Source organism: Rhinopithecus bieti, unplaced genomic scaffold, assembly GCF_001698545.2.
Source record: "Rhinopithecus bieti isolate Rb0 unplaced genomic scaffold, ASM169854v2 scaffold_13857, whole genome shotgun sequence".
Lineage (NCBI taxonomy): Eukaryota > Metazoa > Chordata > Mammalia > Primates > Cercopithecidae > Rhinopithecus > Rhinopithecus bieti.
In genome coordinates, this window is record NW_016807741.1 from 1544551 (window position 1) to 1557809 (window position 13259).

Genomic DNA, 13259 nt, shown 5'->3' on the forward strand with positions numbered 1-13259 from the left:
ACATTAGATGGCAAAAGAAAGTGGCCACTAAAACGCCACTCTTCTTGATGCGCTTCAGTTCACGGAAGGAGACGCTTGGTTCTTTTCTCTCATGACCCTGAGATAGGGTTCCCTGTTTCAGTCAAAGTCACAAAGATTAATTTTTTTATTTTAGCTTTTTTATCTCTACATTTTAAAAAATGAATAGGCTTTTGACAGTTACAGGTTTATAAAAAAAATTGAGCAGAAAGTATTATACAATGGATTCTCGTAGACCCCATCTCCCAATTTCTCCTATTTTAATATCTTGCATTAGTGTGGCACATTACAATTAATGAGCCAATATTGATGCATTATGACTAACTAGAATCTAGCGTTTACATTAGGATTCACTGTTTGCGTTGCACATGCTATGGGTTTTGATGAGTGTATAATGACATGTGGCCACCATTGCAGTGATCACACAGAGTGGCTTCCCTTCCTAAAAATCCTCAGTGCTTCACTTGTTCATCTATACCCTGGCAACCACTGATATTTTTACAGTCTCCCACAGATTCCCACGAATTAAGTCCAGCCAAATATGAGTACAAAACACACAATTGCTAAATTCATAAACAGAAAACAAACCATCATGAAAAAGAGCAGGAAAGAAGATCACACACCTAGAGTTCAGATATTTAAAGTATTAGACAGTAAATATAAATAATTATGTATAACATATTTTTTAAAAGGAAGAAACTTAAAATGAGACTGAAAACAAAATGCCATCAAAAAATGGCCAGGCAGAATTGAAAAAGAATCCAGTGGAATTTATGGAAATAAGAATATAATCAGTAAACTAGTAGATGGATCTGAACATGACTCAGGATGCTAAAAGGCAATATGGGGAAACGTGAGAGAGAAGTATTGAAACAAGGCAGATGGAGTTAAAGGGACTAACATATGACTACTGAAGTTTCAGAAGCAAAGAATAGAAATCACGGAGCAAAGGAAACGTTCAATGAGTCTGTGACCAAGAATGTTCCATAATTAATGAAAGACATTGATCTTCCAATTCTGGAAGCACAACAGAGTCCAAGCAGAATTTATATATCTCTAAACACATTTTAGTGAAATGGCAGAACAATAAAGGCAAAGAAAATCTCAAAATCAGCACATGTGAGGAAAAAATGGATTACTTAGAGAGGAGCATCAAATCCACCGACTTCTCAACAGCAGCAAGGGAAGCTGAAAGATGGAATCTACTACCAATGTGCTGAGAAACAATAACTGCGGTATTGAAATTGTTGACACTAAAAACTATCATTCATGTAAAACATATTTTAAAAAATGGTTTTCCACTAAAAAAAAATTAATACAGAGGTGCCACAGAATGCCATTTCGGTCAATGATGAACTACATATATGATGGTGGTCAGAGCAAGACACTACACCATATGGCCTAGGTGTGTAGTAGGGCTGTGCCATCTAGGTTTGCATACATTGATGTGTGCCTAGCAATGAAATTGCCTAGTGATACATTTCTTAGAATGTATCCTGACATGACTGTATTTTAAAACACTTAAAATTTACAACCCTTAAATTTTAATTTTTTTTTTATTTTTTTTTTTTTTTTTTTTTTTTTTTTTTTTTTTAGACCGGAGTCTTGGCCTCTGCCGCCCAGGCTGGAGTGCAGTTTGCCCAGATCTCAGCTGCACTGGCAAGCTCCCGGCCTCGCTGGGTTCAATGCCATTCTTGCTGCCTCAGCTCCGCAAGTAGCCCTGCTAACCAGGTGCCCGCCACCCCCTCGCCCGGCTTGTTTTTGTATTTTTTTTTAAGTAGAGAGCCGGTTTCAGCCAATGTTAGCCAGGATGGTCCGATCTCCCTGACCTCAGTGATCTGCCCGTCTCCGGCCCCCTCCCCCAAAGTGCTGGTTACAGGCTTGGAGCCCCCCACCGGCCCCAGCAAAATTTTAAAAATTTGAAGGGCGGGCATATAACAGGAATATTCATAGCACCATAGTTTAGTATAATGAACAAAAAATTAGAAACACATTACTTGGCTAAATTCATAAATAGAAAACAAATCCATCTAAATGTTCATTATCAGAGACCTGAATAAAGTTTGGTATAGTCAAACAACATAATGTCATTAGAGGGCGATTACGTACATCAGCTAGAGTGAAACAGATCAACATAGCTTGATCTCACAATGCAGCACGAAGGCAAGTTACAGAAAAATGTATCCAGTGTGATATTTCTATAGATTTTAAAAACGTGTAAGGATATATTCAGATGTAGAAAAAATAAGCAACTGCAAAGGGAAAAGAAATGCAAAGTTCAGGATATTCGTTATGGCTAGAAGACATGGAGAGATCGCCAGAGAGCTTCAACTCTGTAGTGGTTTATTTTATGGTATTATTGTTTACATCATTTTTGTATATTTAATATTTTACCGTAATTTTAGAAAGAAATGGAAAGGAGTGAAACAGAGGGAGAAAATTTGAAGTATTCATAAGCTCTTCTCATTTTGCAAAACAAAATGCATATTTAATGGCAAAACTAGTACTTGCAAGAGACAGTTGAAAGGGGAACAAGGATCAAAGAATAGAGCAGCTCTAGGTTAGTAAGCAGAAACCCTTATCTTACGAGCAGGCTTGGTTGCAGGGCTGCTCCTCTAGCCTGCCAGGGATTTTATAAGGTCACATCATTGTGGCTGTGACCTAAGGCCAGGAGGCTGGTGTGCCAGCCAGCGGTTGGGAGGTCGTGGGAAACATGGCCACTGTCTCTCCCCCAGGCTGTCTCAGAGCCTGTAGCTGATGACCAGGAGGAAATATCACACTGAAGAGTTAGGTCACTGTAAAAATCCAATCCGACTCTACCAGAGCTCAGCTTTAGCTGGCGCTGCTACTGCCTGCATTGTACATTGCAGATATTAGTAAGTGCATCTCATTGGACCCAAAAATCACATCCAGAGTTCTAGAGTAAGGCAGTTGCAACATGACACAGAAAAAATGGAATTAGGAGAGGGGAACTGGATTTTGAGTGCTTACTGAGACACGATCTAGCAGGCCCACCGCTTTGGCTGTCAGCGTATGCACACAACCTTCTTTATTAAAATTTCTAGAATCCAGAATAGTAACAACAGCATGCTCCTAACACAACACGACTATTCTCTACACAAACAGAACACTCTGATCCTCTCTGAAAAGTCTCATGAAATCATCATATCCATCTTTGAGTGAGATTGTTTAATCATAATCTCAGCTTCACATCCCTGTCAGTTTGGGTCCTCCAAGAGCCGATGCCAAGACTGAATTATATGTGGAAGAGATTTATTGGTGGAAAAGCCTGGCAAGGATAAAGGATCTTGGGAACAGGAGGAGGCAGAGCATCTTCAGACCCCATTGCAGGTCTGAAAAAGTCTGGAGCAGGCTGATGACAGTTCATGAGCAAAGGGTACCAGGTTGAGAGCAGTAATGGCCCAAGAAAAATTGACCCCTGCCACTCTCAGCCATTGGCTGGGTGCACTCCGTAGAAGTGCAGTGTTGGTCTGACAGCTGTGATGGATCTGGAGGAGCAGTAGCTGAAGGCCGTCATCAACTATGCTTCCCACAGCAGGTTCTTTTGAAGTAGATCTGGGCGGTACACCTCCATGGCCACCACAATCTCATATCCTAAAGATCAGTAATAAATGTAACCAATGTGAACACTTGGGGAAAAGAAGGAAAAAAGGGAAATTGGCATATACAAATACATAAAACAAACATGAAAATCCAGGCAGCTGCAATTGTTCTCAAGTCTGCAACTGATCCTGAGACCACAGCTGGCCTTTTCCAATCTGAACCTCAGCTGATTGTGGTTCTTTATTTGTTGGGGTGACCATGCATTCATTTCTGAACTCTCGATGGTTTTCCTGGATGGGGTTGCTATGGTTTCCCACTGATTTCTCCCTTTGGACAATGAAATAGAAAGAAAGACCATCTTCAAAGGATGTAATGGATTTCAGACATATTCCCCTTGTCCCCATGTGTGTAGCAAATCTCTGTTCTTTGCTGTTTGGGGTCAGTTTTCTCAGCCAGTACACTAACCTCCTCCTTTGCCTATTGGCTTAGTGGTATAATGAACTCCAAATGTCCAGGTGGCCGTCTCAACTCTCCACGCAATAAACCCATCGCATTCCCTGGTAGAGGCATTCTTCCCTTGGGAACTAACATCTCGAAACCTCCAGAGCTCAAAGTTGCGGTGGTAAGAAGCAAAACGTTATTGGGTGTGGATCGTTAAGTGTAACAGTAAATGAAGCCAGTCCCATTCTTATCCCTTGGTTCCCAAATCCAAGTTTTCTGGCCACACAAGAATCAGCTCCTATTGAATGTGCTTCATAATAGACACGGTACTTTGTAAAAGAGCACTCCAGCCTCACGTCGTGAGATCTCAACAGGCTCAGTTGCATGACCTTCATGGGGCCATTCCACTGTTCTATCAGGCATGCTGCTTCTGGGTGGTGGGACCTATGGGAAGATCCGTGAGTCCCATGGGCACCAAGTGCATTGCTTCAGTTCTGTTGCATTTTAATCTGTTGCATTTTAATCAGTTTGTAAGAAGTAATGCCAAATCAAAACCATAGTGATGAATAACCAGGCATTTAGTAAGTTTTGTGTGATGAGGCAGCAAAGGCCTTTTGGGCCTGGGAGACACATCCATAGACAGAATAAATAAATGTCTACTACTGTGATGAAAATTGCTGACTACTCCATGAGGGAAGGGGTCAACTGTAACCAATTTTCCACCAGATGGGTACGTGCTACATCACACCCACCCTACAGACAATGGCCACAGCACGGCCTTCCAAGGATGCTGGTGCTCACCTTGGAAATGTATTTTCAATGCCTAATAAAAAAGGATAACAAAGCATCCTCAGGAATTTCATAAACTAGAGTTAGAGGATGGGGAGCAGGTCAAAATTAATAAATCCATTCTGGCATTCTTATCTGAGTCTTCAGATTCCTTCTTTTATATTCTGGAAAGCAATTCTGTTTAACGTAGGCCATTTTTTTTTGGTCCAAGGTTTTAGTCCTTCGACCAAACAGAGCCACTTCCAGCTGCTCTAATGACATTCTGTTGTTTGGCTATACCAAAATGTATTCAGGTCTCTGATAATGAGCATTTAGATTGGTTTCTTTTCCATTTATGAATTTAGCAATTATGTGTTTCTAATTTTTTGTTATTATAAACTATGGTGCTATGAATTCAGAATTTCTCTTAAGTGCACCTAGACTGATAAATTTGGCCTGGTCAAATCAAATTCTAAGTCCCTTAGAATCCATTCTTGCACATAATCCTCAGGTTTCTACAAGTATACATTAGGAGAATGTTGCAGTTCTTTCAGTGTGTTTTCTATATTCTCCTGGGTCAGATTTGAACTGATTTATATAAATTCTACTGGCATGGCTCTACTGACTGCTGTGAGAGGTGATTGGGGATAGTGGGCTATGGGAGAATCAGCATTCCCTGGGAAAGTACTTTCTTCAGATGAGTCTTTACAAAGTCTTCAAGCAAGAAAGGACTAAGGTCCCAGAAAGGAAAGGAAGGGAAGCTCAGTGGACTTTAAGGTTGTGAAGTATGTTGATTCATCTTAATACACCCAAGTTTCCCAATGCAATACTCCTGGTCACAGTCCTTCCCAATTAATCACCTTTCACATAAGCACCTAAAGAGGCTGTGAATTCAAGTTAGGTTGTAATTCTGCCACCTGCAGGAACAACCCTGGGTTCAGTTTCTGCTATGATAAGAGATTCCTTCAGGGGCAGTGGTAGAAGCTTCTTGACGCTTCTGCAGTGCTTTTGAGTTATGCCTCTGAGGTGAAATTTTAAAGCCTTGAGATTGTTGGGGTATTTTGTTCTGTATTTTTTCTGTAAATTCTCCATTCAGTAACTTTAACCCTTGTACTTATCTCNAGCTGTGATGGATCTGGAGGAGCAGTAGCTGAAGGCCGTCATCAACTATGCTTCCCACAGCAGGTTCTTTTGAAGTAGATCTGGGCGGTACACCTCCATGGCCACCACAATCTCATATCCTAAAGATCAGTAATAAATGTAACCAATGTGAACACTTGGGGAAAAGAAGGAAAAAAGGGAAATTGGCATATACAAATACATAAAACAAACATGAAAATCCAGGCAGCTGCAATTGTTCTCAAGTCTGCAACTGATCCTGAGACCACAGCTGGCCTTTTTCCAATCTGAACCTCAGCTGATTGTGGTTCTTTATTTGTTGGGGTGACCATGCATTCATTTCTGAACTCTCGATGGTTTTTCCTGGATGGGGTTGCTATGGTTTCCCACTGATTTCTCCCTTTGGACAATGAAATAGAAAGAAAGACCATCTTCAAAGGATGTAATGGATTTCAGACATATTCCCCCTTGTCCCCATGTGTGTAGCAAATCTCTGTTCTTTGCTGTTTGGGGTCAGTTTTCTCAGCCAGTACACTAACCTCCTCCTTTGCCTATTGGCTTAGTGGTATAATGAACTCCAAATGTCCAGGTGGCCGTCTCAACTCTCCACGCAATAAACCCATCGCATTCCCTGGTAGAGGCATTCTTCCCTTGGGAACTAACATCTCGAAACCTCCAGAGCTCAAAGTTGCGGTGGTAAGAAGCAAAACGTTATTGGGTGTGGATCGTTAAGTGTAACAGTAAATGAAGCCAGTCCCATTCTTATCCCTTGGTTCCCAAATCCAAGTTTTCTGGCCACACAAGAATCAGCTCCTATTGAATGTGCTTCATAATAGACACGGTACTTTGTAAAAGAGCACTCCAGCCTCACGTCGTGAGATCTCAACAGGCTCAGTTGCATGACCTTCATGGGGCCATTCCACTGTTCTATCAGGCATGCTGCTTCTGGGTGGTGGGACCTATGGGAAGATCCGTGAGTCCCATGGGCACCAAGTGCATTGCTTCAGTTCTGTTGCATTTTAATCTGTTGCATTTTAATCAGTTTGTAAGAAGTAATGCCAAATCAAAACCATAGTGATGAATAACCAGGCATTTAGTAAGTTTTGTGTGATGAGGCAGCAAAGGCCTTTTGGGCCTGGGAGACACATCCATAGACAGAATAAATAAATGTCTACTACTGTGATGAAAAATTGCTGACTACTCCATGAGGGAAGGGGTCAACTGTAACCAATTTTCCACCAGATGGGTACGTGCTACATCACACCCACCCTACAGACAATGGCCACAGCACGGCCTTCCAAGGATGCTGGTGCTCACCTTGGAAATGTATTTTTCAATGCCTAATAAAAAAGGATAACAAAGCATCCTCAGGAATTTCATAAACTAGAGTTAGAGGATGGGGGAGCAGGTCAAAATTAATAAATCCATTCTGGCATTCTTATCTGAGTCTTCAGATTCCTTCTTTTATATTCTGGAAAGCAATTCTGTTTAACGTAGGCCATTTTTTTTTGGTCCAAGGTTTTAGTCCTTCGACCAAACAGAGCCACTTCCAGCTGCTCTAATGACATTCTGTTGTTTGGCTATACCAAAATGTATTCAGGTCTCTGATAATGAGCATTTAGATTGGTTTCTTTTCCATTTATGAATTTAGCAATTATGTGTTTCTAATTTTTTGTTATTATAAACTATGGTGCTATGAATTCAGAATTTCTCTTAAGTGCACCTAGACTGATAAATTTGGCCTGGTCAAATCAAATTCTAAGTCCCTTAGAATCCATTCTTGCACATAATCCTCAGGTTTCTACAAGTATACATTAGGAGAATGTTGCAGTTCTTTCAGTGTGTTTTCTATATTCTCCTGGGTCAGATTTGAACTGATTTATATAAATTCTACTGGCATGGCTCTACTGACTGCTGTGAGAGGTGATTGGGGATAGTGGGCTATGGGAGAATCAGCATTCCCTGGGAAAGTACTTTCTTCAGATGAGTCTTTACAAAGTCTTCAAGCAAGAAAGGACTAAGGTCCCAGAAAGGAAAGGAAGGGAAGCTCAGTGGACTTTAAGGTTGTGAAGTATGTTGATTCATCTTAATACACCCAAGTTTCCCAATGCAATACTCCTGGTCACAGTCCTTCCCAATTAATCACCTTTCACATAAGCACCTAAAGAGGCTGTGAATTCAAGTTAGGTTGTAATTCTGCCACCTGCAGGAACAACCCTGGGTTCAGTTTCTGCTATGATAAGAGATTCCTTCAGGGGCAGTGGTAGAAGCTTCTTGACGCTTCTGCAGTGCTTTTGAGTTATGCCTCTGAGGTGAAATTTTAAAGCCTTGAGATTGTTGGGGTATTTTGTTCTGTATTTTTTCTGTAAATTCTCCATTCAGTAACTTTAACCCTTGTACTTATCTCTTCCACCAGAGTGTTCTATCAAAAAGGTGCTTAGTCTCTTTTAATAGGCAATTGATTCCATGAATGACAGGTCATAACTTAAGACACTGCATGCCATGGACTACCAGAAACCCATTTTCCACTAGCCAGGAGGTCATTATTGGCTTCAAGCTAATCCATGCCTAACAACACATCTTAGATTTCCCTCCATCTTTGCAGTTGTATTTCCTGGAACCACTTTCAGTACCAAATACTGTATCAGTCAGGATTCTTTCAGGAAAATAGAAAACACTCAGGTATGTCAAACAGAAAGGTATTTAATACATGAAAATGAATACTTCTAGAACCATCAAAAGTGCCTGAGTGTCAAGGTCAGGAAAAACAGTTGCTTCTTTTCAAGAGCTCAGTAAACTACAGGAATCATTGGAACCCCCTGCAAATGATATAATTAGCTTCAGTATCAGGATGATTTGCAGGAGAAGACTCATAGTTAATGGCAAAACCTCATGACTGCCATCTGCTGAATTCTGCGAGCCTGCACACAGCTGCCATGGGAAAATGATTGCTCCCTTTCCTCTGCCTCCTGAAGCTTGGCGGAGAATCTAAATTGGAAGCCTGCTGGGATCCTGAGAAACATAGCTCTTAGACTCTCAGCCTCTACAATACCTGGGAGACTTAGAAAGGCAGCAATGGTGCTAAAAATCAGTATATAATATCTGGCATATTGACATGCTAAATGTGGAAAACAAAAGGAGTAATTCCCTCATGTGGTTACTATGAGGATTAAGCAAGATAACACTTGCAAAGTCCTGGGTATAGTATATTGTACATGATAAGGCTTACTAATGGGTAGTGTGGTGTCTTTATCAGCGCTAAAATAAAAATAGCTCATAGCTGTCAACTCTGTCCTCTGTGAGAATGTGCTAGATGATGCTGAGCCATTATTTTCCATTTGTCTCCCATTTCCCCAGTACAGATCCATGTGCCGTACTTCCCTCGGTCCTGGGAGGCTGGCTCCTAGGGACTGAGTTACCTGGGATCCTAAATGCCACTTGGCTTGACCTCAGCAAGTACCAACAGAAAGTACCAGGGCAGGAAGGGAGAGGGTTGGGGTATTTCTTCCCCGTCACTTTCCTGTTTGGGCCATTGTTCTGCCGCTGGCTGGGTCCATTCTGGACTCAGTTCCCACGGAGTAGTCCCTCCTTTATGCTTGCGGTCCTCACTGGATTCCAATGACAGTATCTTCCCCTATGGCTTACTGCTGCTGTTCAACTCTGGACACCTTGTTCTCCTTCGCTGAATCCCTTTACAATGCCCACAACTTTCAGTCCCTTCATTAAAATGCCTTCATTTGCACTTTCAGAGTAGAATCGTGTTTCCTTCTGGAGCCCTTCCTCATTGATATGCTTAGGGCCATCTTCCTTAATGCCCCAGACCTGCTGGTTTCGGAGCCATCGACCTCCTCATTTCCACCGCAGAAGGCTAGAGGGAGATTTGGAAAATCAGGGCAGGGCCCAGGAGAAGGTGAGGAGTGATGGCGAGTGGAGAAGTGGAGTGATGCTGAACTCTAAGTCGGCATCGCGTGCCCCTCTTGGCTGGCATGGGGATTTCATCTCCAAGAGGCCGGTGGACTGTGGCACACAGACAATGCCCTCCTGGACACAAGTCTGGGGCCCCCACCTGGCACCCCTGTCCAAAGTGGAGTCGCTACATCTGGAGTTGTGCCTCTCTTGCATTGCCTGCAAAGATCCAACTGTCCCCGTACAGGGGAAGAATTAGGGCACAGCTGAAACCCAAAAGGGAAAAGAAATGGGCTGAAATCCATGGGGAGCAATGTCTATTTCTTAGTCTGTCTCCTGCCCCAAATAGCTCCCCACTCCTCCCGCAGCTTGTGTTGACACGTGGCTTTCCCTGGCAGCAGATGCCACCGGAATGTAAACTAGGACGCAGAGGGCGGTGATGAGCCACAGGCCCTCAGGCCATGTCCTGTCCTGCCCTGACTCCCCAGGCTCCCTTGCCTGGAGCTCAGAGCACAGACCCTGAGTGACCCCCTGCTCGCCAGGATGTCCCAGCAGGGCCCCTGCTCTCCAGAGCCACAGCAAATTAGGGGGACCCTCTGTTCAGCCTGGGAGGGAGCCGGGGTCCCATTTGTGAACTGGTGGGCAGAGGGGGTAGTGCCAGGTGGAGTTGCAGCTCTCCCTCCTATCCCTGCCCCATCCCTACCCTGTCCACCCCTTTCATTCTCTCCCACTGTGGCCCTGATGAGCCCTCTCAGGGAAGCCCATTCTCCCTCTGAACCTTCAGGGAGCCAGGCTTACCTGCTCTTTCCCCTGGGAGAGCTTTGGGGTCGGTCTCAAACAGGACCATTGTCTCCCTGCACAGGTTCTTTCAGAGCACAGCTTCAGCCTGGTTACTTCTGACACCAGCCAGGAGGAACAGACTTTTTCCCACACAGCAGTTACCACCAGAAGTACCTGAACAAGATCACCCTCAGCTCCTGCAGCCTCAGGGCACCCAAGTGTCCTGTCCACTGGGCATTAGTTATGGACAAAGATTTGTGTGGCCCTTCACTTTGCACGCTGAAGCTCTAACCCTGGCTGCAACTGGAAAGGGGGCCGCCAAGGAAGTCATTAAGGTTAACTGAGGTATAGGGTGGGGCCCTGGTCGATAGGATGGTGTCCTTATGAGGACACTTATAAGATGGATGCCCACTTGCCCCCCGACTCCTCTGGCACAGGAACTGAGGAAGAGTCACAAGAGGACACAGCAGATGCTGGTCACCTGCAGGCTAGGAAGAAAGCCCTCCCCAGGAACCTGGGTCTTGGATTTCCAGCCTCTGCTGTGGAAAATAAATGTGTGTTGATCAATCCACCGAGCCTATGGCGTTTTGTAACGGTGGCCTGAGCAGACCAAGACAGTATAAAAACATAACTTCTCCCCACGTGTTGAAGTTACAACAGCAATGCTTTCGACAAATTGGGCAATGCTTTTGTGGTTCCCACTGGGTGAGTGTTGAAGCTCACAAATCGCAAAGGCATTTTTGAACGTCTGGTCTTTGACGTATAACTTCTATTCAGCAAATTCACCACTTCAAGATGGATGGTTTTGTGAATTCTGATGAATGTAAATGGCTGTGACCAGTACCACAGTTAAGACATAGAAGCTTGGCCAGATGCAGTGCCTCATGCCTTTAATCCCAGCACTTTGGGAGGCTGAGGTGGGCAGATCACCTGAGGTCAGGTGTTTGAGACCAGCCTGACCAACATGGTGAAACACCGTCTCTACTCAAAATACAAAAAATTAGCTGGGCGGGGAGGCATGTGCCTGTAATCTCAGTTATTCAGGAGGCTGACGCTGGAGAATTGCTTGAACCTGGGAGGTGGAGTTTGCAGTGAGCCGAGATCACGCCATTGCACTCCAGCCTGGGTGACAAGAGCGAAATTCCATTTCAAAAAAAAAAAAAGACATGGAACATTTTCGTCACCCCAAAACATTCCCCTGTGCTTCTTAGTAATCCATCCTCTTCCTGGAATCCCAAACCCTGGCAACAACTGATGCGTTCTCTAAGCTTGGAGTTTTGACTTTCCCAGAATGCCACGGAATCATACGGTGTGCGGTGGCTCGTGTCTGGCTTCTCCAACTTGGCGCGATGCTCCTGAGATCCGAGTTGCTGTCCATGTCAGTCAGCTGTTCCTCTTTGCTGCTGTGTAGCACTGCTGTTGTGGGGATGCACCACAGTTTGTTCATTCCTTCCTCTGATGATGGACATTGAGGTTGTTACCAGTTTTTAGCAATTAAGAAAGCCACCATGAACATTGGGTACTGGTTTTCATGTGGATGTATGTTTCTATGCAATCCTGTTTTGATTACAATGTGAACTCATCTACTAGTGTGCTAGCCAATTTTTGGATGATTTGGGGTCTAAATGAAGATAATGCAGGTGCTTGCTGTGTTCTCTCTTTCTGAAGTCTGGGACTGCCATGGAATTTGTGTGGTTTCTTTGGGCAGGACGGTAGGTAATGCAGGAATTCTTTTATCTATGCCCTGTTCCATCTCATATGCATGTGCCCTCCAGTGCCCAAAAGTTTGCAAACACTTAGAGCAGTGATGAGATGTTGTGCTCTATTGATCCCAAATACACACTTTCTCTCCCATTTTTAGGACCCCACTTGGCAGAGAAAAGAAAAGCATTAGGTTGCTGATTCTAATGCTTTGCTTACAGGCATGAGAAATACAGTAAATGCTGGTTCTGACAAAACTCCATATACAATAAAATGAATGAACTGCCTAATGTTTTATCTGTCTTTCAGTTATTCTGATGGGATAGTTCCAAGAGGTTTTAAGATAAAATGTAAAGCCTCAAAACAGCTGGAGAAAAAAAGTCCCATAGTCATTTTCCCTAAAATAGAATATGGATAGAATTTTGGAAAATGTGTACAACCAGAGCTCCTTGCCATTCATTAGTAATACTAGCTATTCTTCATATACCTGTCATGTCCACGGTGAGTTCTCATCAGAACAATTCATTGGCCACATAGGAGGGAAGATGGCTTATTCAGATTTGAGCTTTATTCAGTAAATTGACCCCCACCTCCACCTACCATGCAACCTGGTACATTATTCCAACTTGATAGCTTAACTTGAACCATGCAAATTTGTCAATATTCTCCTATTTTTGAACCACCAAAACAACAATTCTGATTTAACTCAGAAGTTCCTGCAGTTCCCGTACACCTCTGTACCTTTGCACATATTTTTTTGCTCAGGTAGAATGCTGCTTGAGTTTCAGGGTTGCTGTAACAAAGTTCCACAACTGTGTGGCTTAGAACAACAGAAATATTGTCAGGAGCTCTGGAGGCCAGAAGTCCAAAATCCCAGTGTTAGCAGGACCGGGCTCCCTCTGAAGGTGCTAGGAAGGATCTATTCCACTTCTCTCTCCAGGCTTCTGGTACATTCTTGGCTT

General features: G+C 43.4%; 1 protein-coding gene across 1 annotated transcript in view; it reads left to right on the forward strand.

Annotated features, from left to right (window-relative positions):
* Positions 1–11471, forward strand: part of PRSS51 (serine protease 51) — a 30371-nt gene extending 18900 nt beyond the window's left edge. Inside the window, exons 6-7 of the mRNA XM_017883670.1 lie at positions 9660–9820; positions 10679–11471. Coding sequence (XP_017739159.1) covers positions 9660–9820; positions 10679–10716 — 199 coding nt within the window. The 3' untranslated portion in view covers positions 10717–11471. The remainder of the gene's footprint in view (positions 1–9659; positions 9821–10678) is intronic.
* The last annotated feature ends 1788 nt before the right edge of the window (positions 11472–13259 follow it).